The sequence below is a fragment of the Salarias fasciatus genome, chromosome 20, assembly GCF_902148845.1.
Source record: "Salarias fasciatus chromosome 20, fSalaFa1.1, whole genome shotgun sequence".
Taxonomy (NCBI): Eukaryota; Metazoa; Chordata; class Actinopteri; order Blenniiformes; family Blenniidae; genus Salarias; species Salarias fasciatus.
In genome coordinates, this window is record NC_043764.1 from 29,515,356 (window position 1) to 29,539,412 (window position 24,057).

General features: G+C 45.7%; 1 protein-coding gene across 1 annotated transcript; it reads right to left on the reverse strand.

Annotated features, from left to right (window-relative positions):
* Positions 1 to 309: 309 nt before the first annotated feature.
* Positions 310 to 4,005, reverse strand: pim1 (Pim-1 proto-oncogene, serine/threonine kinase). The gene is made up of 6 exons (XM_030119392.1): positions 3,612 to 4,005; positions 3,261 to 3,367; positions 3,029 to 3,079; positions 2,551 to 2,917; positions 1,840 to 2,016; positions 310 to 1,751 (listed from the first exon to the last, which is right to left on the reverse strand). Exons 1-6 carry the CDS (start codon positions 3,691 to 3,693, stop codon positions 1,525 to 1,527), a joined length of 1,011 nt encoding a protein of 336 aa, XP_029975252.1. The 5' UTR covers positions 3,694 to 4,005; the 3' UTR covers positions 310 to 1,524.
* Positions 4,006 to 24,057: the final 20,052 nt, after the last annotated feature.

Consider the following 24,057-nt stretch of genomic DNA (forward strand, 5'->3'; position numbering starts at 1 on the left):
GCTGTAGCCTCGGCGCACAGACCCCAGCTGTCACCGCGTGCTGGTTTATTTTTCACGCTCGTCTGTAAACAATAAAGACCAGACGATCACGAATTTGAAACGTTTCCATCTTCTTGGGGATTGTTTACTTCTGCTTTCCCGCCCTGCTCTGTTGTTTTTGTCGCCGTCCGCCTCCGAACACGCGACTTATCTCTTCATCTGCGCCTCCGCTCGCTTCACACAGGAAGTCGTTCAACCCGCTGACCTACTAAGTTCTTGGCAGGCGTCAACATTCACACTCTGCTCACAGGAAACAGCAGGGAGTCGGTGTCATAGTTAAAAAAATATTTATTGAAATCGTATAAAAATAGCTTCTAACATAATTTACAATTCTAATTTGAATGGGTGGAAAAAAAACAAACAGACGGACAGGAGACTCGCAGCCTGAAGAGGTTCTCAGTCGCACAGGCACATTCAGACATTCAGGATTCACCCAGACAGCGTAACAAAACCAGTTACCATCAGTAGACATTGTTTTGTGTTTTTTTTTTACAAACATTACGATGGAAGTGCTTTCAGGAACTATTTACACAGTATTTACATCAACATACACAGACATACACACATTCTTCTGCTCCGTTTTAAAAAAAAAATTCAAGCCATAAATATGGTAAAAAAATTTCTTTTAAATAATCTGTGGGCCCTTCAGTGACTGTGGAATGAAATATATAAGTATATATTCATATATTTATACGTACAGCCGCAATTCTCTCATAAATAAATAAATAGATTGTGAGGAGTCACAGCAATAATAAATACTGTTATTTACAATTCTCATCCCCACTGAGTTTTAAGACCTGCGTGAGGCACTGGTGACGAGGCGGCGCTAAACAGGAGAGCAGAGGAAGCTGTATCTCGGTGTGGTTTGCATTGCGGTGTGCGTGCAGGTGGGACGGGGGGGTTGGGGGGGGGGGGGGGGGGGGGAGGTCTGTCGGCAGCGTAGAGGTGGATGCTGTAGTTAAGATAAAGAGAGTGAGGTAAGTCCAGTGTTTAGTTATCGTGACGCTGTGTTTGCACAGGTTTCGCCGCAGCCATGAGGTCGTCTGGTTGCTAATGATAGTAGTGGTTGTAAATGGCATGAGCTTTACTGATCTAGGCCCATGAGAGAGAGACAGAAAGAGAGAGAGAGAGAGAGAGAGAGGGAGAAACCAGTGAGGAAAACAGCAACAGACGGATATAAAGCCTTGAAGAGAGAAGGGAGCGGAAGGGTCGTGGAGAAGAAGAGCCTTTGACTGATTCAAGTATTTCAGGCGTCCTCTCCCTCCCCGGCCGTCACAGAAGGCACTTGTTTGTGAAGAATCTCTCGCTTCGGCTCAGAAGAGCTCGCATCGCCGCGATGCCGCCGACGACCGCAGGAAAGTCAAAATCAAGTAGTTGGGGTGGCGAGGGCGGAGAGGGAGAGCGACACGGTCCTCCTGACCTCTCCTCTCCTGATTCAAGTCGGTTTCATGAGTCTTTAGTAAGAGTCTGTGGCGGCCGGGGTCGTCACCGCGCCACGGCCACGGCCACCGGCGAGGGCGTGAAGGCCGAGGACTCGTGGCCGATGCTGTGCAGCAGGATCTCCGTCGTGCTCTTCTCCATCTGCACGGCCAGCGGCACCACCGACGACGACGACGACGAGTTCTGCATCCACGAGTGGTTGATGATGTCCTCGAAGGACGGGCGGTCGGCCGGACGCAGCGACAGACACCACTTGATCAGCTGCTGGCATTCTGCAGGACGAAAAACCAGACATGACTCCTCTGATAAAGTCCTGAAGGAGCCAGAACGCTGGACGGGTGACCTAAAACTCCGGCTCACCTGAGGAGACCCTCCTCCGGAACAGGACCTGCCCCCTGGTGATCTCCTCGTCGTGCTCGAAGGGGATGTCGCCGCACACCATGTCGTACAGCAGGACGCCCAGCGACCACACCGTGGCCGAGCGCCCGTGGTAGCGGTGGTACTTGATCCACTCGGGCGGGCTGTAAACCCTCGTGCCTGTCAGACAAAACACAACAGACAGCATGAAGGAGAGCGCCAAAACAAAACAAAACAAAAAAAACAGGCAAACTGCACACAAAGCACAAACTGAATAATCACAGCAGCAGCCTCACATGGCGGCCGGGGTTGGATGATTAACTGAATTGCAGGTCTGCGAGCTGAGCTTGCATCACAGGCTTTTATCTGGGCTCAGGTGCCCGGCAGCGTGACAGCCGCTGATTATGTGTGCTCAGTGAGAGCAGTGTGAGTGTGTGTGGGCGGGAGGGGGAGGGGGGAGCAGACATGTGACTTTGTTTACAAACTTTGAGTTGTAAAAATGCCACGTGCGGCCGGTAGGGGGCGACAGAGCAGCGCCACGCCGCTCAGCCCGTGTTGTGGATGCAGAGCAGCAGTGATGACACTACCAAGGAATGTCTGCTCGGGGCCATATCACAAGACCGACCCCCTCCCCCCCTCAAACCGCCACAGAAGACCATCCAAACAGAGGAGCGCAGACGGGAATAAATGGAAAAATACTAATTGCAGACTCACCGTCAAAATCTGTGTAGATGGTGTCCTTCAGCAGGGCCCCCGAGCCGAAGTCGATGAGCTTCATCTCGCCCGTGCGCAGATCGATGAGGATGTTCTCGTCCTTGATGTCCCGGTGCACCACGCCGCAGCTGTGGCAGTGCCGCACGGCCTCCAGCACCTGGCGGAAGAAGCTGCGGGCCAGCTCCTCCGGTAAGGCACCCTTCTCGGTGATGAAGTCGAACAGGTCCTTGACGTTCTCGGGCCGCTCCATCACGATGATGAAGCTGTCCGGCCGCTCGAACCAGTCCAGCATCTTGATGACGCCGCGGAAGCCCGTGCCCACCTTCTTCAGCAGGACGATCTCCATGGGCACGCGAGCGCCGTTCGGCTGGGAGGACACACACAGGCAGAAATATAAACACCAGACCCACACACACACACACACACACCGTGATGCTCTGGAATATTATGACAGATGAGTCATGGAGTCGGTTCTTACCAGCTCTCCCCACTCGGAGACTCTGTCCTTGGCTACATGTTTGACAGCAACCTGGAAATCACAGAAAATCCTACATTAGACGATGAAATTCACAAATCCAAACAGAACAGACGCATTTTCAGAAACTAGGAACGACTGAGTCCGGGATCGAACCCGGGATCTACCCGAAAATGTTTTTTTTTTTTTTTTATCCCAATAAAAAAAATAAAAATAAATAAACATCAGTACTAACCGGAGCTCCGTCGGAGATCCTGGTCCCGGAGTAGACGGTCCCGAAGCCCCCGCTGCCCAGAACCCCTCCGACCTGGAAGAGCTTCTCGAAAGGCTCCTTCTCCTTCACTGCGGGACGTAAACACAGCCGGTGAGCACCGGGAGACACACCGCAGAGCCCGCACGCACACACACACACGCACCCGCAACACAACAGCAGCCACGCACACCAAAACGTCTAAATTCACCCCTGTACCCCTCCTCTATCCTCTCCCTCCGTGGAGAGACGGAGGCGGGCTGCCACCGGCCATTACCAGCCAGCCGCGTCCTCCATAACAAGCCGGAGAGGGGGAAAAAAAACAGGGCGTCTAACCTTGATGAACTTGGAGCTGGATCTTCGCCGGCATATCCACGGGTGAGATGTGGGCGAGAGAATTGAGCTTGGACAGCAGCATTCCTTCAGCGGTATCCACCTCTTTTTAGGAAAATAAATTACTCCGATAGCAGGACTCTCCCGTCTCCCGCGCCGTCGAGCCGTACGTCCACGTTGCAGGAATAAAAATGCGGTAGGGATCCTTTCATCCGGAGAGGAGGGATACAAAAATAAACGGTTGTTCTCTGAGAAAGTTCAAAATAGGAGTAACAATAAAGCCCGAAAGACGCTTCGTCCCCGGCGGCAGGTTTCCACCCCGCTCCGTGTTTTGTAAACAGTGGAGTAGAAAGAGCGACAGAGCGGAGAGCGGTCGGACCAACGCCTCCGTCAGACACCGGCTCCTGGAAACAACGGCGGGGGAGGAGGGCGCTTATATAGCGGTAGTAAGCGCTCGCGCGGCCCCGCCCCCTTCCGCCCGCTCGGCCAATCGGGGCGCGGGTGCGCATTCCAAACTCACGTCAATCACCAAATGAAAATAAAGCCCAGCTCGTAACCGGCCGAGCCAGACACACAGACGTGGCGGGAAACAAAACGCGCCAAAAAGAAAAAAGAAAAAAAAAAAAAAAGAAAAGAGAGAGAGAGAGAGAGAGAAAGAAAGGAGGGGGGGGGGGGTAATAATTATGAGTTTGGAGGAGAGGAGGGAACTGCAGATTCAAAGCCAGACAGACATCCCCCCGTCTCCGCCCTTCGCGGGAAAACTGACTCAGGCAAGACAGACTGTAAACAAAAGATCTTAAAGCAGCATAATGACTGGTGGAGTTTCTAAAATGTCTTTAATTTTAACACAGTCACAGCCATTGATCTTCATTCACTCATCCTCCCTGCACGGTGTGTCTGCATGAGGCAGAAACAGCCTGTGGAAGTCAAAGCCAGGATGCCAAAAGCAAAATTTGAATTTTTTAAGGCCAGCCTTTGATCAAATACTTTTTTTCTTCTTTGTTTAAGGAGTAAGAGGTGCAAATGCATCATGAAAAAGTTTACATTAAATGCAATACCTTTAAATAAAAAACTGGGAAAAACTTGATAACAGAGAACAATGAAAAGTTAAAAAAAAAAAGCATTTGCAACTTTTTGCAGCTTTATCCATAAATGCAATTAAAATGTGCTCTCTGGGTTTTAATGCTACTTTTACTATCATGTAACTACCATCTGTTATGTCTCACTAAGCACTGCAATCTACAACAAATAGAAACAAAAAATACAGTATTCTATTTGTAATTTTTACTCTTTGTAATTATTACTTGCCCTATGTTTGACACCGTTGAACTAAAGCCTCACGCACTTTTTATTTGTGCACAAAGACACACACACACACACACAAACAAACACACACACAAAACCCGCGAGCAGTTCATCAATCTGCATGCCAGCCGTCCTGAACAGGCCCTCCTCACTCGCCATTTACCTGATTATTTTCACATTAAACACAGAGTGAAGTCTCTTTCTTTGACAATGCCCCTCAACTGGCTGCATCAAAGCAGAGCTGGGGAGGAGGAGGAGGAGGGGGAGGAAGAGGAGGAGGCGTGGGGGAGAGAAGAGCCACATTCCTCTCATTCTTTCAAATTGGGTGGCCGGCGTTTGCAGCCGTTCACAGGATGTGGGAAACTAGAGATAAAAAGACTTCAATTTACTCCCCCCTCTTCTCTCTCTCTCTCTCTCTCTCTCTCTCTGCTCCTCCCCTCCCTGCCCTCCTTTTTCCCGCGCACTGTATTGTCTGAATGGCTCGGTCTCCCCCCACCTCCTCCTCCTCCTCCTCCTTTAAACTTTTGTTTCCCTTTAAAACAGCGTTGATAGTTATAAACCGCCTCGATCCACTCTGATGATTCACCTCAAATCAAACTGCTTTTTATTTTTTTATTTTTTTTCCTTCAGATGCACTTTTTCCAACAGCCAGCGTTGCTTTTGTTCTTCTCCGTCATGCGCGCACGTGGGTGATCATGCTGCACCATGCGGGCCACGATGTGCTCCTGAAAGTGGTCTCTCTTGGGCTCTTCTGACTGGAATCAGCTTGAAAGAGCGGGTCTGTTCGTGCATGTGTTCCTGCGGCGCCCCGGGACAATTCCTTCACGGCCTCAGAAATATTTGCAGACAGTATGCAAATCAGGCCGCGAGCCATGTCATCCTTTAGTGTCCACGCCAATCATCTCACCTCAAAGCGTTACTCAAGAGAATTAAAGCTGAAAGGACTGTTGTGTCACCTTTTCATATCTGGCCTCTTATTTTCATCTTTTTGTTTTGCTGTTTGGGATCACCGCAGATATTTTTCCAAGATTCGACCAGTTTTATGAAGCAAAGCAGATCAAATCTGGGAGATGAAAGCCCTGAATGTGCTCGCAGTGATCATGAACAGCAGCATGCGCCCAGCCTGAGGTCCTGAGACAAACCGGGGATTAGTCACCGGAGGAAAACAAACTGTTTTCCTGGTTAAGTCACATGTTAAAGCTCCTGTTCGCTGCTTACTACACAAGTAACTCAAATAATCTGGTTATTTTGAAGTTTGAACCCAAATGTTTATTACACTGTGCATTATCAACCATGTGTTTGTCATTTATTAACTCCAAGGCTCAGTGAAAAACACCAGAAGATGAAAACAAGTCACTAAACTGCACAAATATAACAAAATAACACCAGTGAAAGACAGTGAAGTTATAACGCACTTTAATACAAAATAAAGAATTACCATATATATACGTATAAGACCAAAAATGAACATAAATGCTTTAAAAATATCTAGCAGGAAAACAAGTTTACACGTTATAAGGAGCTCATGAGATAGGAATCAAATCAGACAAATCAGGAAATGGCAAGAATATGAAAAATACCCCCCAAAAAACAAAACAACAGAATTTTGACTAAAAAGTGACACAAATAATCACAAAATGAACAAACTTTACTGAAAAATCAAAATAGACACCAAATGAACAACAACAAAATGACGTGTGTGAAAACCAAACTATGAAACGCACCAGGAATGAGTGAAAAATGAAAATAGTTCATAAACAGACATGAATGTGAAAATTCAAACTAAAGCACCTAAAATGAAAACTAAATATGAAAAAAAAAAAAAAAAAACAACAGAAAACAAAACCATCAAACCCGGTGAAAGCATGAAACAACGGCGGACAGGCCCAGCGGGCCCCCCCCCCCACCCCCCCACCCCCCCCCACCCCCCGAGGGCCCAGTGCTCCATGAAAACCAGGACATCCCACTTTTTATTTGAGATCATGAAACAGCCTCGTATCTGATCAGCTCCAGTTTACGGCCTTTGTGTCGGCAGAAAGACGAGAGGCCACAGGGGAAAAGAGCACAGTGACTAAAGTTTTCTCTTACATAATACTTCGATGAATTGCTTCCTCTTTCTAGAGAAATAGAAACCCTGCCCACAGGAAGCTTTCGCAATGTCACCAGCTCTTCCTTATCAATTGTCACATCATTTCTCGAAATGCTTTTCCACACTCGAGTTCAGATACGTATGTCCTGACACAAATCCAAAACACAACTGTTTCTTTCAGTGTTTAAAGTTGCACTGAAAATTTACACAAACACACACACACTGATTATTTGTGTTATGAAATGAATCTTCTTGGCAATAATGCTGGTTTTTTTAAAATTTCCCTTTGAATTGGCGCCTACTTTGTGAAGGCGAAGCATTTACAGGTCGAGATTTGGACCTACGGATGTTACTTGAGCCACATCATTTCTGACTGTCTCAAGAGGTGTCCTCCAATCTGGACTGGCGGTTCGATTCCCCCATCAGCAGCTCTAATGGGGAGTCTGACGCCCCGACGTGACGCTGTGAGGCTGGTGAGGTTAGCGGCGGTCCTCACTTCAACCCGACAACTCACACCCACCCAGGCCGGGCTGTTTACGCGCTAATTCCCCCACGGTCGGCTGGAGACCAGCGTCCAGAACACAGGACAGGTGGAAGACAACGAGAGGAACCCAAGGTCCCGTCCACGCGGGGCCGGGGTCAGTCTGTCCACTCTTCACCAGATATGTGTTAAAGTGGCTCCCAGCGTGCATAAATGTGAAAATTCTTGCTCTCCAGCAACAACTTTAAAACTTTTATTTGGTTTTCCTTGATGTATTGAAGCATTTTTTGCCCACATGTATTAACCTACGTATTGGTTGGTGTTGCACTTGATATTTCTGAGTAAAACAGTAAATACATAAATAAATCAATAAATCAATAAATAAATAAATCAAATAAACAATAAATCAAATAAATCAAATCAAATCAAACAGTCACTTTGTTCTTCTAATGAGGACAAATTAACAGGAGTACGATCAGCTCGGACACACTCAAAGCGACCGCCAGGCAAACAGCATGCTGGTTAAAATAAAACAGCAGGAGGTGAGTCAATCAGCAATGATTCAATCATCTGCCAAACACATTCAGTACCTCTTGACCTTTGTGCTAATGTTCAGTGGGAGGCTGTAAAGAAAAACATTTCTTTTTACTCAGCTGGAAGACGCTTCATTCTGTGTGAAGAAGCTCATCTGACGGCCATCACCTCGGTCTGCTTCTTCTGCAAAGCAGCGTCCAAACGGACACTGCAAAGTGAACCTTGCCATAAACTCCTGCTATCTCTGCGACCTTTCGCTCCACCCGTGACCCCGCCGCTTTCACCCTTCCTCAGAAATTTACAACACTTTCTGTGTGACATATTAACTGATCTTCTGAAGAGATGAGCGCTCGCAAGCAAACCAAAAGGAGAAGCACAAATATGAACACACAGCATTAAAAAAAACCTGCAAAATCCTTCTTGGAACCACTTATAGAGACCAATAAATGTACGTGAAGGATGGTCGTGAAGCAAAACACATATTCAGAGCTAAGATCATTTGAATACAGGGAGACGATAAATCAGTCAAATAGCTCAGAGCATATTCAAAGAGGGCCGTAAAAGTTATTATAAATTCTATAAATCAATCGGACTCTCATAAAGAAACATCAGTGTGGTTCCTCTGACTGATATATCATCATGTGGTCAGATCATAAATAATGAAGCACTCGTGTCATTAATGTGGACCTGTTGGCGTCGTTTTACCTGTTTTCAACGTCGTTCAATAAACAGTGGAAGTAATCTGAAGGTCACTCTTCCAACACCGCGCATGTCTGCTTTTGGACTGATAATCATCTTACAATATTAATATTTACATTGTACTTTCTACTTTTTGATGAAAGTGTGTGTGTTTTTTCATTATGAGGCTGTTTCAATCTTCTTTCCTGCCTGTTGCCTCAACTCCTGAGCCTCCCACACGCCATGGATGATATTAATACAGCTGTTTAAATGAGCCACACATGCTGGAGCTGAAGGCTGAGCTGTCATGTGATATGAAAGAAAATATCAATAAAATGTTAAAGTTTTGGTATTTCATTCACACATTGGGCTTTTCTGCCAAGTATTGGTATCGTATCGATATTGATGACACTAGCTGTGGTTTTACTCTGTATCAGAAATAAAAGAAAAAGAGGTAGAAATATTTTGTTTGACAACATTTTCATGTTTTCACTTTCCTGAGTTAAATCTGGTGTAAAACAAAAGTTAGCAAACTCACACTTTCACCAACATGCCACAGCAGGAAACTTCCAAATTAAAGCAATGCATGTGTGCAGATCTAAGTAACTATAATGTACCCAACCTTCTAGCAAAATGTCAAAGGTGAAAGTCATTGAGAGCCAAATGTTTAATTTGGTAAAACTAACAGAACCTTAACTTTTTTGACTAGTGGACCATATGTTTAACACCAAAAATTCACACACTAGTGGACAGCGCCTCTCCCAGCAGACAGGCTGATGCCTGCATGCTGGCTGGACTTGTACGGTAATAAATTGATTGGGTAAATTCAGCCATGAGGTGAATGGATTTCACTTATATAATGCTTTTTCATTGATTTAGCATTCCCCAACGTGCTTCCCATTGTATTAAGTCATTCATACACTCACACACACACACACACACACACACACACACACATACACCAGCGGTGACAACAGGTGATCCATCCACTGGGAGCAATTTGGGCTTCGGTGTCTTGCTCAAAGGCACTTTGGCGTCTTAACAGCGGGAAATGGGCGATCAAACCTGGAACTGAAGGCTATCCGTTAACCCTTCTGTTCAGATCAGAGCGGCAGAAAGCAGAGGAGGACGGCAGTGAAGGAGATCGTGGCCTCAAACTGAAAATATTCTCATTTCTCTCGCTCTTCCCTGCATTCCTCGAAGGGCCGGACGACCCCGTCCATCAATCAGGGCGGGCGGCCAATCACCTCCGCAGCTGTCCGGAGGGGGGACGACTCCACCTGCTGCCACTCTGCATGCGGAGGAGCGTGTGTGTGTGTGTGTGTGTGTGTGTGTGTGTGTGCCCTCGATGGACTGAACGCTCACACTCCAGCAGTGTCCTTCCTGTCAGATGGAAACCTGCTCCTGTCAGAGGTGTGGATGTGTTAGCGCCGTGCGTGGAGAGCAGACGGTGATGAGCAGCACCGGGCTGCTTCACCAAACGCCGCGCTGACTTTTGTTTCGATAGCGCCGCATGCGTTCGCGGTTAATGCGCATTCTCCGTAGTTTTCCCCCCGTAACGCTCGTGATAGCTGACACACAGTAAACGTCATGTTAAACACAAAGCGCCCCGATGCCCGGGGTAATTGCTGTTTTTATGTTCTAATTGCTCCAAGCTGTTAGAGCCTATGGCCGACTGGAATAACCCTCCAGGTGCAATTACCCAGAAGCATTCTGTTCTTTCAATAGCGCCGTTTGAGTGACAAGCAGACATTTTTCATGCCATTTTTAACCAGAAATGTGATTTGTACGCTCCCGAGGCTTTTATGTGTGTGAAGGAGGGCCGTTTCACACGGGCACCAGAAATGCAGGCATTATCGGGAATGGTAAATCAGGCCGTGGAAGCGGTCTGCGTGCCGAGCGCTGACGGCCCGTTATCTGGGATATACGGCGGCTGCAGACGATGGAAGGAGGCCAGGTGTCTGGTGGGCGTCTGTGTGGGCCTTGACAGTGACTGACAAAGATTACTCCATAATTAGAGGACGGCGGTAAACCCGGCCTGCAGCTCGGCGGCGGCGGCGGGGAGGGGAATGGGGGGGGCGACCTCTCTCCTCTCAGACAAACAAAGTCTGCCCGTGTCGTTCAGGACGACTGGGCCGCCAGACAATGACTCCTGGAGGGTCACCGGTTCGTATTTCCTCAGATCCGATCATGAGGAGGTTTGGAGTGTTCTGTTGAAGGCCTGTCGGCCGTCATTACCTCAGAGCCCCCCCTCCTCCCCCCACCAGCACTGATCTCACCGCATGAAAATACCCACTGTGAAAGTTTGTGGGTGGCAGCTGGCCACTCGGACGGCCCGGGCCCTGGAACCCGACCACCCCACGCTGACGCACACCTCCATGAGCACAAATAAATACCGGCCCGAAACGCTATCTGTCACGCTTCCAAATTAGCAGCCGCGTCTTTCTAACTCTCCCCAAGTAGGGGATGTGTGAAAGTGGGTGTGGGGGGGCCGTGGTGTGTGATGGACGGAGAGTTATTTTTAGAGGTGAGTTGCAGGAAAAAAAGGGGAATAGCCGTGGGGCGGGCGACCTCCGGTGTGGCCTGACCCCTCCTCAGGTAGCCTCTCTCCCCCCTCCTCCCCTCCTCAGGCCCTCAGAGGTCTTGACCTGGGGGGGTGGGCATGGGAAAAGCCTCCAATAGACATCAAAGGCGGGCCTCGGTGGGAAAGCTCCACAGAGGGGCTGCAGAGTATCCTAAAGGTCGGCGCGGGTCAACTTTCATGTCAGCACAGGCCTGGTTGAGGGTCAGAGGTTATTGACATACCTGTCCAGCGCCACTCCGACTCTTCTTCCAGGAAATTATCCCCACTTGTCCCAATTAGGGGCTGGCTGGCTGAGGAGTCCACATAATGGTTTGTTTATAGCCATTGTTGAGGAGGAGTGGTTCTAATCCTGGAGCGGGAGCTCACAATGGAGGGCCTGTCGTTCTCCTTATGGAGGCTCAGATCTGAGAGATCCACTTCCTAATCTATCCCTCCGCTTCCTGTTGTTCACAGAAGGGATTATAAAATAAATGTTGAGAAGAAAAACAACCGTCACTTTGCTGTGGATCACGGATTAACTCGGGCATTCCACATGTTGAGTGAGCAGCGCGGAGGAAGTCCTTTATTACCGGAATCAAACGCTGACATGACATTGACCCAGAGCTGTAAAAGGTGATCGGCCAATAACGGCTCGGCGAATCGGAAACCGGGCGTCGTAAAGCTTTGAGGACCGGCCGACAAACGAGGGTTAACAACTGATAGTGTCTGATGGCTGTTGTTCACCTGCATCCCTGAAAATGTTCCGGAACACACTTTCTCAAACGTTTCCACAAATCAGGAGAAGAATTCAACTTTTTTAATTCATTAAAGTAAAATTGGAAGCAGTTGAACAAAATGAAAGACCAAGTTAGTAAAAGTGTTTCACGGATAAAGTTTTGACTGTATGAACTATTACTCACTTGAAAATGTGTTGAATTTTTTTTGTCGCACTTTTCATTCAGTGTGAACTCGTTTTATTACCCAACAGCATGAGAATCTGGAAAACCCTGAAGGTGAAATTAAAACTCCAAAAATGTGATTATGATGGCTATATTATTGCTTTCTCCTTTACAAATAATTATAAAACTCTGTTTTGCTAATTCATTGGTGTTTAGTTGGAGTGTTTTGCAGTTGTAGACCACTGCAGATGACGGCAGGTTCCCTCTGATCATCTTGTAGTCTCTAACAACCGAACAAATCCCTTCATGTCTTCTCGTTTTGGACGACCAAGTGAGAGATTTACTGTCTAAACCTGCCTAATTACCATTTTCTCAGCAGGCTGCCTTCCTCTTTCATTCCCAGAACATATGATGAGATGTTTCCTGTGTTGGATCTGAGGATTATCATCTCCCATATTGCAGTCATTGGTTTTAAATTTGAGATTCATTTGCTTTAAAATCCACTTATCTGTGCCTGCGGGGGTTCAATGCATCAGACACCTGCAGCCAACTCTCCTATTGGCCTATTGTATCATTAACAGTGTTAAATCATCTGCATGAAGAGAAAATGGAATCTAAAACTCTCAACTGAACCAATCATACTTTATTAATCCTCTTGGGGAAATTCCTTTTTTCTCCTCGTTGACCAATCCTGTTTCTTGGATGTGGAGGCGTGGCCACATTCTGGCGCTCCAGAGAGCTGATGGGGGTCAGGGGTCACGCTCAGGGAGCCGCATGTCAACTGCGGGATTCAAACCCACAAACTCCTGATCGCCTCTCTGAGCCACCACGTCCAATGAGGCCCGTCCGAGTGATCTGGGCCCTTTGATGGGGGGCGTGGGTGGGTAATCTGTGGCGATCGGACCCAGCGGAGAGACGACGGATGTGTGTTGGAGTTGATTGGAGGCACCGCCCCGGCTCAGCACCAAAACATCCCTCTGCAACGGCTCCGCCGCGGCTCCGGGGGTCAGCCAGAGGGAGAGGGCGGTCCGGGGGGAGCGCCGGGCCACGTGCATTCTGCCTGGAATGTGCTGAAGCAGGAAGAAGCCCGCTTGTGTCACCTTCCCACGGAGGTTAAGGGGCGGCGGGGGGAGGCGGGGGGCGGGGGGCTGTTTGGCCAGGCGGGGTGGGGTGTACACACTCATCCACGTGGGAAACAGACAACAGTGACACATTAAACAGCCCGATGACACTGTTGCCGGTCACCGGTGAGGAATGCGTGGCGGTGGGATTATTTCAAACTTCCCACAGCGAGCGGGGACGAGAGCCTCCCTCCTGCCCTTCCTTCACGTTTGGCAATCAGCTGGTTTGTTTTCATTCCGGAGTGAACGGGCCTGTTATGAATGTGAGAAACTCCATCAGACGCAGGTTTGCACTCAATGCCACCTATAAATAGCCTGTTCCCAAATGAAAGCGCGTCCCTGGAGGAGTTAGAGGAAAAAATCCCCTGACAGCAGCTCAGCTACACCAAGACTTTGTGTTTAGTTTCCACCTCCCTCCCTCTTGCTCTCCCTCTCTCTCTCTCTCTCTCTCTTTCTCACCCCTCCTTTCTCCAGCATCTACAGTGGATTTGCATTGTGTGTCCCGGAGAGCGGCAGGCCCTCATTGTTGTTTTGGTGATGGCGGAGGGGTTTTCCCACCAGCCTCTCCTTCCCATCCGGCTGAATCAAAACACCTCTGTGTTTCAGCCGGTGATGTAATGGCCCAGAAAGCGCTCAAAGCTGCTTCCCTGGGAAACCCCATATCAGGAAGTCCAGACCTCCTTTTCTCTTTTCATTCCCCTCCTTCTCTTGCTTGATTGTTATAGCAGAGCAGGTTTTTTTTTTCTCTTCTTTTTCCTTTCTGTTTTTTTTTTTAAAAGAGGCTGCGAGGTTTCTGATTAGGTTCCCATCCGTTGCGGGTGGAGACGTTGAACCCGCTGAACTCAAACCAAAACTCATCTGCTGCCCTGCAGTAAACAGTGTCAGACAGAGCGCCGCTGCTTGCACACTGCTGTCATCTCCTGCTGCAGAAATGACTCTTTTGTCAATATTTGTGACTCATTGCTGTTTTTTTTAATCTTTCCTTTTCTTGCACACAGATGAGTCATCAAGTAAAATATCCTGCAGCTGAAATGCAGCCTGCAAGACCCAAACATACGACCTACTTCTGGGATGTCTAGTGAGGCAGAGACAGGGTTTTCCCATAGTGCAACAGGGGAACCACCTTATGGAGGGCGCTTACCATGGCACAAATAACTACAAACTCTCATTTTAGATGAACCAAAGGGAGTCAAACTCATTGTAGTCCAGGGCTCACATACAGCTCAAATTGATCTCAAGGCACCATCAGTGAAAGAGGAGCGCAGTAACAGGTCAGGAGAGACTCCTCGACTGTTCTTCTTCATGTTGACGGGAAAATTCAACTTTTCTGAAATGTGCAGCACTATACCTGCGCTGGCAAACAAGAGCTTGTCTGTGGAGGCTGACAGCGTGTTTGTGCTGCTCACTCTTTTAAACCGAATGTTTCTCACGTTCAAGTACATTTACCACACCATCATCTGCATAAGTGGAGACCTAGTATTGTAGTGGGACTGTATGACAAAGAGAGATGGAATAAAGGAGCCTGGCTGATTGAATCGCTCTGTTCACTGCGCATGTGTGTGGGTGGTTGTATTATAACACAGCACCAACTACTGGTCTGGCATGGGAACTACAGTATTTTGAGCTTTTCTCAATCATTTCTAAACCATTTTCATCTGAACATGAAACTTTTCTGAAATAAAAAACAAAAAACAAAATCCTTCATATTTCCACTTAAACATTCGATCATGTAAACAGTGTGTGCCACCTATGAACGTCTTTACACTATTGTAGAGCTGGATCAGGTAATGAAAATTTTAAGGTGACCAGTGGTGAATGTGGAAACAGAAACACTGTTACTGATGTTACACCATGTGCTGAAATACACACCGTCCTCCTTCGGCAACATGTAGATCCTGCTGTTTGATGCTACGTCTGTTTGATAAACTTAGCAAATTTCTGAGTTAACGATGTTACGAGAAGCAGAAAAAAAGCAGAATTACAAAAGATGATTATATTACACATGACAAGTACAGGTGATAAAAATAGCAAAGAAAAAAGAGAGTACAGTCACATCGTGTAATAAGTCTGATGAGCATTACACGCAACAAAATCACAAATATGGACACAGTTTATCCAGAAGCTAAACGGCGCTCAAAGTAACAGTTTCTGTCTCATCTGGAGCCGGAGGGTTCTGCAGAAAGTCTCCTCTGAGTCTGGTTCTGCAGGTTTTTTCCTGTTAAAGGGAGTTTTTCCCTTTCCACCATCTTCTACGCCTGCTCGTATGGAATCATTGGGTTTTCCTCTGTTAAAATGCTTTTTAAATGTTGTATTTGGCACCCTAGAAATAAAATTGAACTTAACAAAAATTAGTTCTACAAATGAACCTGTGACACTTGATTTGTTGCAAATATCCAACTGTTGTTGTTTCAAGCGTTTATCCCTCTCACTGACTAGCTAACTTGTCTTTAATATGTGAAAATGCTAAATCTGGTGGCTCGTGTATTTGAAGTGGTGACATTTGTGCGACAGAAGATTCACTTTTCGTGGCATGAGCTTCAGAAAGCCGGGACAGGAGGCGCCGTCCTGCTGGCCTCTGCTGCAAACATATCTGACGGGTCACAGGCCCCTTTCAAAATATGTGCACGTGATAGCGTTGCAGGACAGACCGTGAGGAATCTTCCGGCCCCGCTGTCCCTGGAGGGAATGCTAAGAATAAAAGAAACGCTCCTCACCTCCTCTTCCTCCGTCTATCTCTGCTGATTACATCCTGGCTCCAGCAGATAACACATAGCCAGCATTCTTCACATGTGATAATAAAAAGAAAGAGACGTGGTAGGAAACACCGCCTACCTCATTCAGGCCGTGTAAATAAACATCTCCTCCTCATTAATTGCCTGCCTTCAAGGATGTCCTGTCCTGTCTTTTTTTAAAGTCTCACAGCTCATATGTGCAAAAATGACAACATCCGGCTTTCTCTAAACAATCTGTCATGACTGTTTCTTTGGCTCGCTTCTGAAACGCCGGCTGAACTCTGCACGGCTTCGTGACTTTCGGGGTCACTGCAACAACAGCGAGCTGCCGCCACTTTAAATAAAGCCTGTTCGTTTGGCCTTCCGTGAAAACAGTAGTAGTCGTAGTAGTTTTATCAAGCAGCCAACGGAAATCAAGATATTTTGGCGGGAAAGTGGAGGGAGCAGAAAGGAAAACGTCCAAAATGTGAAGGATGTAACAATTTCCTCCTCCTCCCATGTTTGGCAGTTTGCTCAACAGCTGTAAAGTTTGGACAAAAAACAAAGCAAAACAAAACAAAAGAAAACAAAAAAGAAAAAGAACCCTGTTTTTATTTTGATCAGAAACAGAAAAGTGCGAGACCACCTTTTCAGGCACTTTTTTTAAAATGTCAAATGACTTTGTTTTGTTCATCAAAAGATGTATGAGTACAAAAAATGGTGAAAGCCTGAAGAATGTTAAAATCAACAACAATGAAAATACATTTTTAGAGGCTCTGTGGTGTAAAACTGAGATCCGCTCCACATCTGGTTTACAAAAAGGTTTCTATGCACATTAAATCAATAAAAATAAGTATTTGTGGGCTTCTGCTACTGAGCCTAACATTGATGTTTACTGCTAAATCATGTTTTTAGAGAGAGGAATCCCCAGGGTTTACTTGTCTTTGCTTCTTTGGTTTGTGAAACTGAAGCAGTATTTTCAGATTGATCTCCTGTGTAATCAGGAAGACTAAAGGCCAAAAGTCAACAGGAAACAGCTTCATTTTTTCGTTGATCGAAGCTGCCTGTTGGAGATGATGCATTAGCAGGGCAGCCATCTTGGATGAGGATCTGCTTCCCCTGTCATGGATTCTTTGAAGAAGGAAGTATTCACCCAAAAATAATAGTCTATTGATTTTCCACACTTGCACTTGGTTTGACTTGTTAAAAACACATTTCACTATGATCCAGTATAGTTTGCTCCTTTAAAAAAAAGGCCTCAGACACTAAAATAATAGTTTGTTATAAGAACAGTATGGGTCATGTTAACTATTCAGTTTGACATTACGGGTCTTTAAAAGATTTATTTCTTCATCTCGACTCGAAACTACGGGTCTGTTCCTTCTCCGCTGAAGGTAAATGTACTGGAGGAAAAGTGAGTCCGCATCCAAGATGGCAGACACCTTGATATGTCAGCTTCAGCTGTCAATGAGACGTTAACTCGTGTTTGTTGTGAGATGCTTCTGTTGCATCGGTATGATCATGATTTTAAAATAAGAGAGTGGAACTAAATCCTTTGAAAAAAATTACTCATAAACCATTTGTAATTTGATACTTGCAGCTCTGAATTGAACGTGGAAGCTGACTTATAAAAACTGAATGAATAAAATTTGTTACACTACAGTAATCTACATCAACACTTTTATTTTGCAAGCTGTATATAAAGCAGAACTCCTGCACTCAAGCGATGATGATAAAGTTTAGAGTTAACCCAGTTAAGCACAGAATAAATACGACTGTTGACTTCCTGCTACTGGTTTGTTTGAAGCCGTGATATTCCCGTCTTGGAGGAGGAAGAAGTCCTGCGGCGAACGTCAGAGCAGCTGCTGCTCAGCGTCTCTCCCTTCGGCTTGTCGCTCTCTAAACTCGCAGCGTCCAACAAAAGCCACGCGGATGTGTACCTTTCCTCTCGGAGCTCCTCAAACGCCAGCGGCCAGCGCCGGGGGACGTGGGAGAGGCCCGGCCTGGAGTCCCGGCCTTTGTTGACATTCTGGGGCGGCTGACGTCAGCGGCGAGTGGACGGATCGGCCGGGCGGGAGAGTCCTGTTTACTTACCTGGGGGGGGATTATTGTGTGAGTTTGCTACGACTTTGGCAAACAGAAGGCGGAGACGGAAGAGGAGGTTATGACAGAAATACAGAAACATGTAGCAGTGCAGCAAAGCTCTGGTATCCGTCCCAGGAAACCAGCACAGCAGCAGATGTCGAGAACGTTTCCCGGTTCAAATCCCGCCATCCTGTCCCCGCTTCGCTTCTCCGACCTCATCTGACTGCTGCAGGTTAAACTCCCAGAGCCTGACTGACAAGGGCTTAAAAAGAGGCCTAAACGTGATAGTGACACTATTGATTTTACTTACAGGAAGACTTTCTGCTAATCCATCTGTAAATGTTTGTGTTGTGTATGATTGTTGAAAAAAGAGGTGCTAATTGACTGTCCTTTCAGCAGCCATGCTGTGGCACCAATTAGCACATCAAACATGAAATAGAAAGCATAACTCATGCAGCAGAGCAAGAAGACCTATTGTCACCTGAAAAAATATATATATTGTGCTAAAAACTGAAAAAAAAAGCACATGCACTACTGAAAGTATCAAATACAAGAAAACAAGTGTAGCTAGGTTAGCTAATATATAATCTATAGCTTAGATTACCTTAAAAAACTCAAAAGTAAAAGAACAAAAAAGATTCATTAAACACAGAATGTATGCTAATACTGGGCATATCAAATGTTAAATAAAATGGACCTTGTGTTTAAAATATAGATTAATCAAGTATTTCTTTGCCATTCCTAAAAGGTGTCGCTGCCTAAGCTAATGCTAACGAGGTTTTCACAGTGAAACAGACTGAAAGCACAAAAAACACCAAATACGCTACAGACTGATTCAAAAGAAAGACAGCAAGTGTAGCGTAGGTGATTATAAAACGTTCACAGTACATGCAGAGCAGAGGAACGGTCACAAATGAACAAAAACACAAATGTAGCACTTAATGAGCTTATCAAACGTGAAACAAAACATGTTAGCTAGCACAGCAAACGTAGCATGAGTGGTTAGAAAAAGTAAAAGTGAAGCAATGAAGCATTGCCAAGAATGCACAACTTGTTATGTTTTACAATGAATCACTGCGAACGCACAGCAGGGATGCGGATGGTGAACGTATGAATGTGACGTGCCGCATGTAGCAGGTGGTGCGACTGCGAGGTGTAGCCGATGTAGCTCAGACTCTAAAAGCCACAATCAGTTTCAAGGGCATGTTTAAGCTTTTTCTACTGGAACACTTCCAGACTCAAGACTCCTGCTCAAATATTAATATTTAATATCTCGTCTTTCGCATGCGTCCCTTCCCTTCCCTTCCCTTAAATCAGCGGATGTCAAAGTTGCTCCGTCTGCCTGGTTTGAACCTGCTGTGGTCTCTCCTGACCTCCACTCCCCTGCACCTGTGCAGCAGCTCCGTCAGCGTTCATGATAAATGTGGCATTTATGATTTGGCAGCGAGATGCTGTCCTCAGGGCGCTCTGGAAACACAACTCTGCCCCTGGTTCCCGTGAAGGGGCCTCGTGTTACGCAATGACAGCTGCAGGGCATCCGATCTTCACCGGCTTACCTTTAACTTTTACTGCAGGTGAGCTGCTAAGGAATGACTCCGACCACGCCCAAAAACCTCTCTGACTTTCTCTCCGTTCTCACATCTCCCTCAGATTCCATTCGTAGCAGCGCGGGCCTTCGGTCATGCGTTGTCATGTCGGGAGCATGAGGAGGAGTCCTGCACTGGCAGGCAGCGACAGCTGGGTCGGTTTGAACTGCAGTAACACTGCCGGCGATAATCTCCAACCTGCTTTTGTAATTTCAGGCCTCCGAGCTGATCGACTCTCAGGTTAGGTAACTTCAGATTCAGTAGGTGAAGCAGAAGTGTCCTGTGTGACCCGGAACACTCCAGCAATTCACAAATGACCATGAGAGAGCTGTGCATCCAGTTAGGAATGCAACATATCAGCTGCTTTTATTAAGTCAGGAATGTTCATGCAGGAGTCCAGCTGGATCCTCCTGAAAATTATACACAAGCAAAATGCCATCTGACCCTTCGTCATCCAGTAGTTTTATCAGTATTTCCCGCTGGAATGAATTTTCCCTTAAAGGGCTGTTTTGTTGAGTGTCTTGCCCATTAAAACAGTGTTAAAATAGCATAATGTTCCAATAACACATCATTAGAAGGGTAAAACCAACCTGTTTCAATGTAATCTGTCTGTTGAATCTTTCAGAAAATTATCTGTAAACATAAATTTGGCTTCATTTTAATTTTTATTTTCATTACACACTGATCTTTAAAACTATTAAACTATAAAAAAGAAATTATACAGAAAGTTGGTCAAAGTAAAATGATTGAAATTGCTAGTATGGCTAAGGACAAATAATATTAACAATAATCTAAGTATTTCCAATAGGGTCAACACCCTCGGGTTGCAGGAAAAGGGGGGAAAGATGAAATGGAGAGAAAAAAAGAAAAAAAAATTAGAAAATAATTCAAAATAAGAAAAAGAATAAAAAAAGCCACAATAAATAAAAAAAATAAAATGAAATAAATTTGTGTTTTGTGCTGTAGCTCAAACTGCTCTAACAACTGGAAGCAAGCAGAAGCTGTAAACAGCTAAACGATGATCCATGAAAAAAAAAAGTACTGATAAAAGAACTGCCACAAATTCTAAAAATGTTATATAATATATTTAGATTGTATTCATGACATGAATGCAACCTTCATTTTTTTTTTTGTTATTTTTCTTCCTTTTAAATACCAGCATGTTTTAAGTCTTGTGATACATTAACGGCTCTTTTGGTTCATGAAGGCTGCAGACCCCTGGTACCATATAATCCCAGAGGACGAACAATCCAACGCAGGGTGCAGTTCAGAGAGTCAGTGTGAACTTCAAAGATCCCTCATTTTCACCCACATACAGAAAAAAGTAGCCTTGAAAACCAAACCAGGATTATCCGGTCAGCCCTCGATCAGTGTCTTATTAATGATCTTCTTTCGGCTCGTAGTGACTGGGGAGTGGAATACATTATCAATCACACCCTGGCCTCCACTGAGCCTCGAGAACTCCATGATCTCTTCAAAGAAACAGCATGTTCAGTAAAAATATTGGTCCAGAGCTCACGGTGTGTGAAACAGACTGTTCTTCACTCACTGTGAGTGATGAGAAGACACATAGTGTTGTTAGAACGAGACGACAGGAGGCAGGAGAAGACGATCCCTGACAGTGAGCAGCGCGTTCCACTCAGGCATTCAGGAAGGGCAGCCTTTAATGGACAGGATGACTTAATGAGACAAAACGAGCTGGAGTGAAACATCTCTGGGCTGAAGGGAGCCTCAGCCGCTGCGTTTCCAGGTTCCTCTCACACAGCTCATCCACACCGAAACACATCCACACACGGTTCAGACGGTTTGGCTGGACTTCCTGTCTCCGACTGCTTCTGTACAGAAACGATGGACAGATTGGGAGGGAGGACGGACGCTGCCGGCTGACACAAAGATCTGTGACCTTCAAATTTATTAAATGGAAAAACTCTGACTTCAAATTCTGTTTCACACTTTCAGTCATTTCAGCATTTTCTGTTCCAGTCATTCCACCTGTTCAGCCATTAGCATTTCCTACAATTGGCCAATTTTAGCTTTTATGTTATAGGGTTTTTTGACAATTTGGATTTTTTGCTATTTTGGCTGTTTGACTGGTCCTTTTTAGTTCGTTTAGCTGTTTTATCTGTTTTAACCATGTCAGTTTCTCCTCTGGAACAAAAAGCCTAGGGTAGATTATGGTGCTGGTATTTCTCTCATTTTCCTTCATTCATAGCAAATAAAAAGACAAATTATATTTTCTGCTTCACACCAAAAAAATTACATTTCAATGCTTTTCTTTATAGCGTTACAGTATCGAGGACAGAATGTAGCATTTGTGTGATAGATCCTGCACTGTGTCTGTTAGAGGTCAGCCGGTGTGTTGAAACAGTCTGCTTGTGTCAAAGTCAAAATTCTCACTTGTTGCAATACTTGAGGAGACTGAAGAACATCCAGTTATAGTACGTCGGGTTAAATTACTCATACTTCCTTCCAAACCATAAAACCATAAAAAAAAAACACTTTGTAACTGCAGCTTCAATGATTTTTTGCCAGTTTTATATTTTCAGATTTGAGTAGAAATGTTTGACATTATAAAGTGTTACAGTTCATGTTAATAAAGACCGAGTTCAAATCCATACAACCTTTTTTTGTCTACATGACATTTATGCTTAATTCATGCACTGAACATTTGTTTTTGTAATGTGTTTTTACCCTTTACCTATTTCTTTTCTTAGGATCTCACAAAATAAATGAAAACTACTTTTGCTGCTTGCCATAGTTTTTTAAAACACTAATCTCGCACATTTCCAAGCCATCATTTGATAATTGTTTCACACTTATTTCTTCTAGTTGTTTTATATAGTCGGATAAGAACATTTCTGTTGTTTAAGTATGATCTTATGCAGACGACAGTGCGGTAAATTTGCAAATTAAAATTTTTAATTTCAAACACTGTCTGGAATCTGAAACTCTTGAGAGCGACTGACCGCTCCTGTAGTGCTCATGTACAAAGACACTGATTTCAGAACAGGAGGTTTTTCTTTATTTAAAAATCATTACTGAGCTTGACAAGGTGGAATCAAGCAACAGAGAAGCGAACTTGGGATTAGGAGCTCACAGGTTCAAATCCCAGAGCTGATGTGTCACCTCTGTGGCTCAATGAGCATGACCCTTGACCCCCATCAGCTCCCTGGAGTTCTGCAATGTGGCTGCACCCCCACATCCTGGGAACACGGCTGGTCAATGAGGAGCTCAAAAAGAGTTTAAATTATATGAGTTTTTTTTTAATGCCTTCTTTGTCTTCGCTTGTCGTGTGTTGCACGTTGCAGCTGACTTCGTCTGACATCTGAAGTCGCTCAGTCAGCTGCGACGGCTTGTCCGAGTTAGCAACCGTAAATGGAGGGGGCGGAGCTTAGCTAAAGGTTAATTGAGAGATGACCCGCTCAACCAATCAGGCGCCAGCCACCAAAGTCGTTAAGAGGAATAGAACTGGAGCGCTACATGAAAGGGAAATGTCAGATCAGAGCTGAAGTGTTTCTGCAACTTTGAACATCCTGAAAACAAATCCTTCGTTACGTCAATGAAAAGTATTGCACGGAGAGCAGATCTGGATTTTTTTTATTCTGGAGTTTCTCGGGCGTGTGCACTCCCAGCCTCCAGGGCAGGGCCGTCATGTTGTGTTGCATTGCTCAAATTGTTTGACTGGTGAAGCGTAAGTGGAATGCTCAACGCGGCGTTCAGGATTTGTAGACTTTCCCCGTGAAAATATTTGCATATTTAAACCTTGTAGGAGTCGAAACTGACGCAGCGGCAGAAGTCATCGTCACAGGAGCTCATTTGGACTTTGTGGCCATTATTCCGACAGTCACGGCTTAAAATAGTGCTCAGCGACAGACAATGGAAATTCCTCAATGTTAAAACGCCATGAAAAAACGGGAAGGTGACTGAGTGTGCACGCATTAGCATAGAGAGTGATCAGAAAGATAGTCCTGTTCCAGTAAAATGATCAATATGCCAGGTGGGAACTATCTCCAGAGTGGATCAGCCTGTTTTTTTTTTTGTTTTGTTTTTTTTTGTCAGTCACTCATACCAAGGCTTCTGCAGCGGCTGAGCTGCTCTACTTGGAAACACGGTGCTGTTGATGTTTTGGCAAGCGGCAGTATGAACCTTCTTGTGGTTCGGGAACCTGTCTTTCATCGATCCGACTTGTTTTCAGGCCCCAGAGGCAGCGAGCGCCTGCCAACGCCTCCTTCTCTCAGTACCAAATCTCCTCGATCTGCAGCGCTGCTCCGGAGTTCACCGTGACCTTTGACCTCCCCCTCTGTAGGAGGGTCAGAGAACTCAGCAGGTCTCCTCTGTTGGGAATCGGCTGAAAATCCCAAAACCTGAATGAGAAAAGAGGGCGTGCGTCTGCTCTG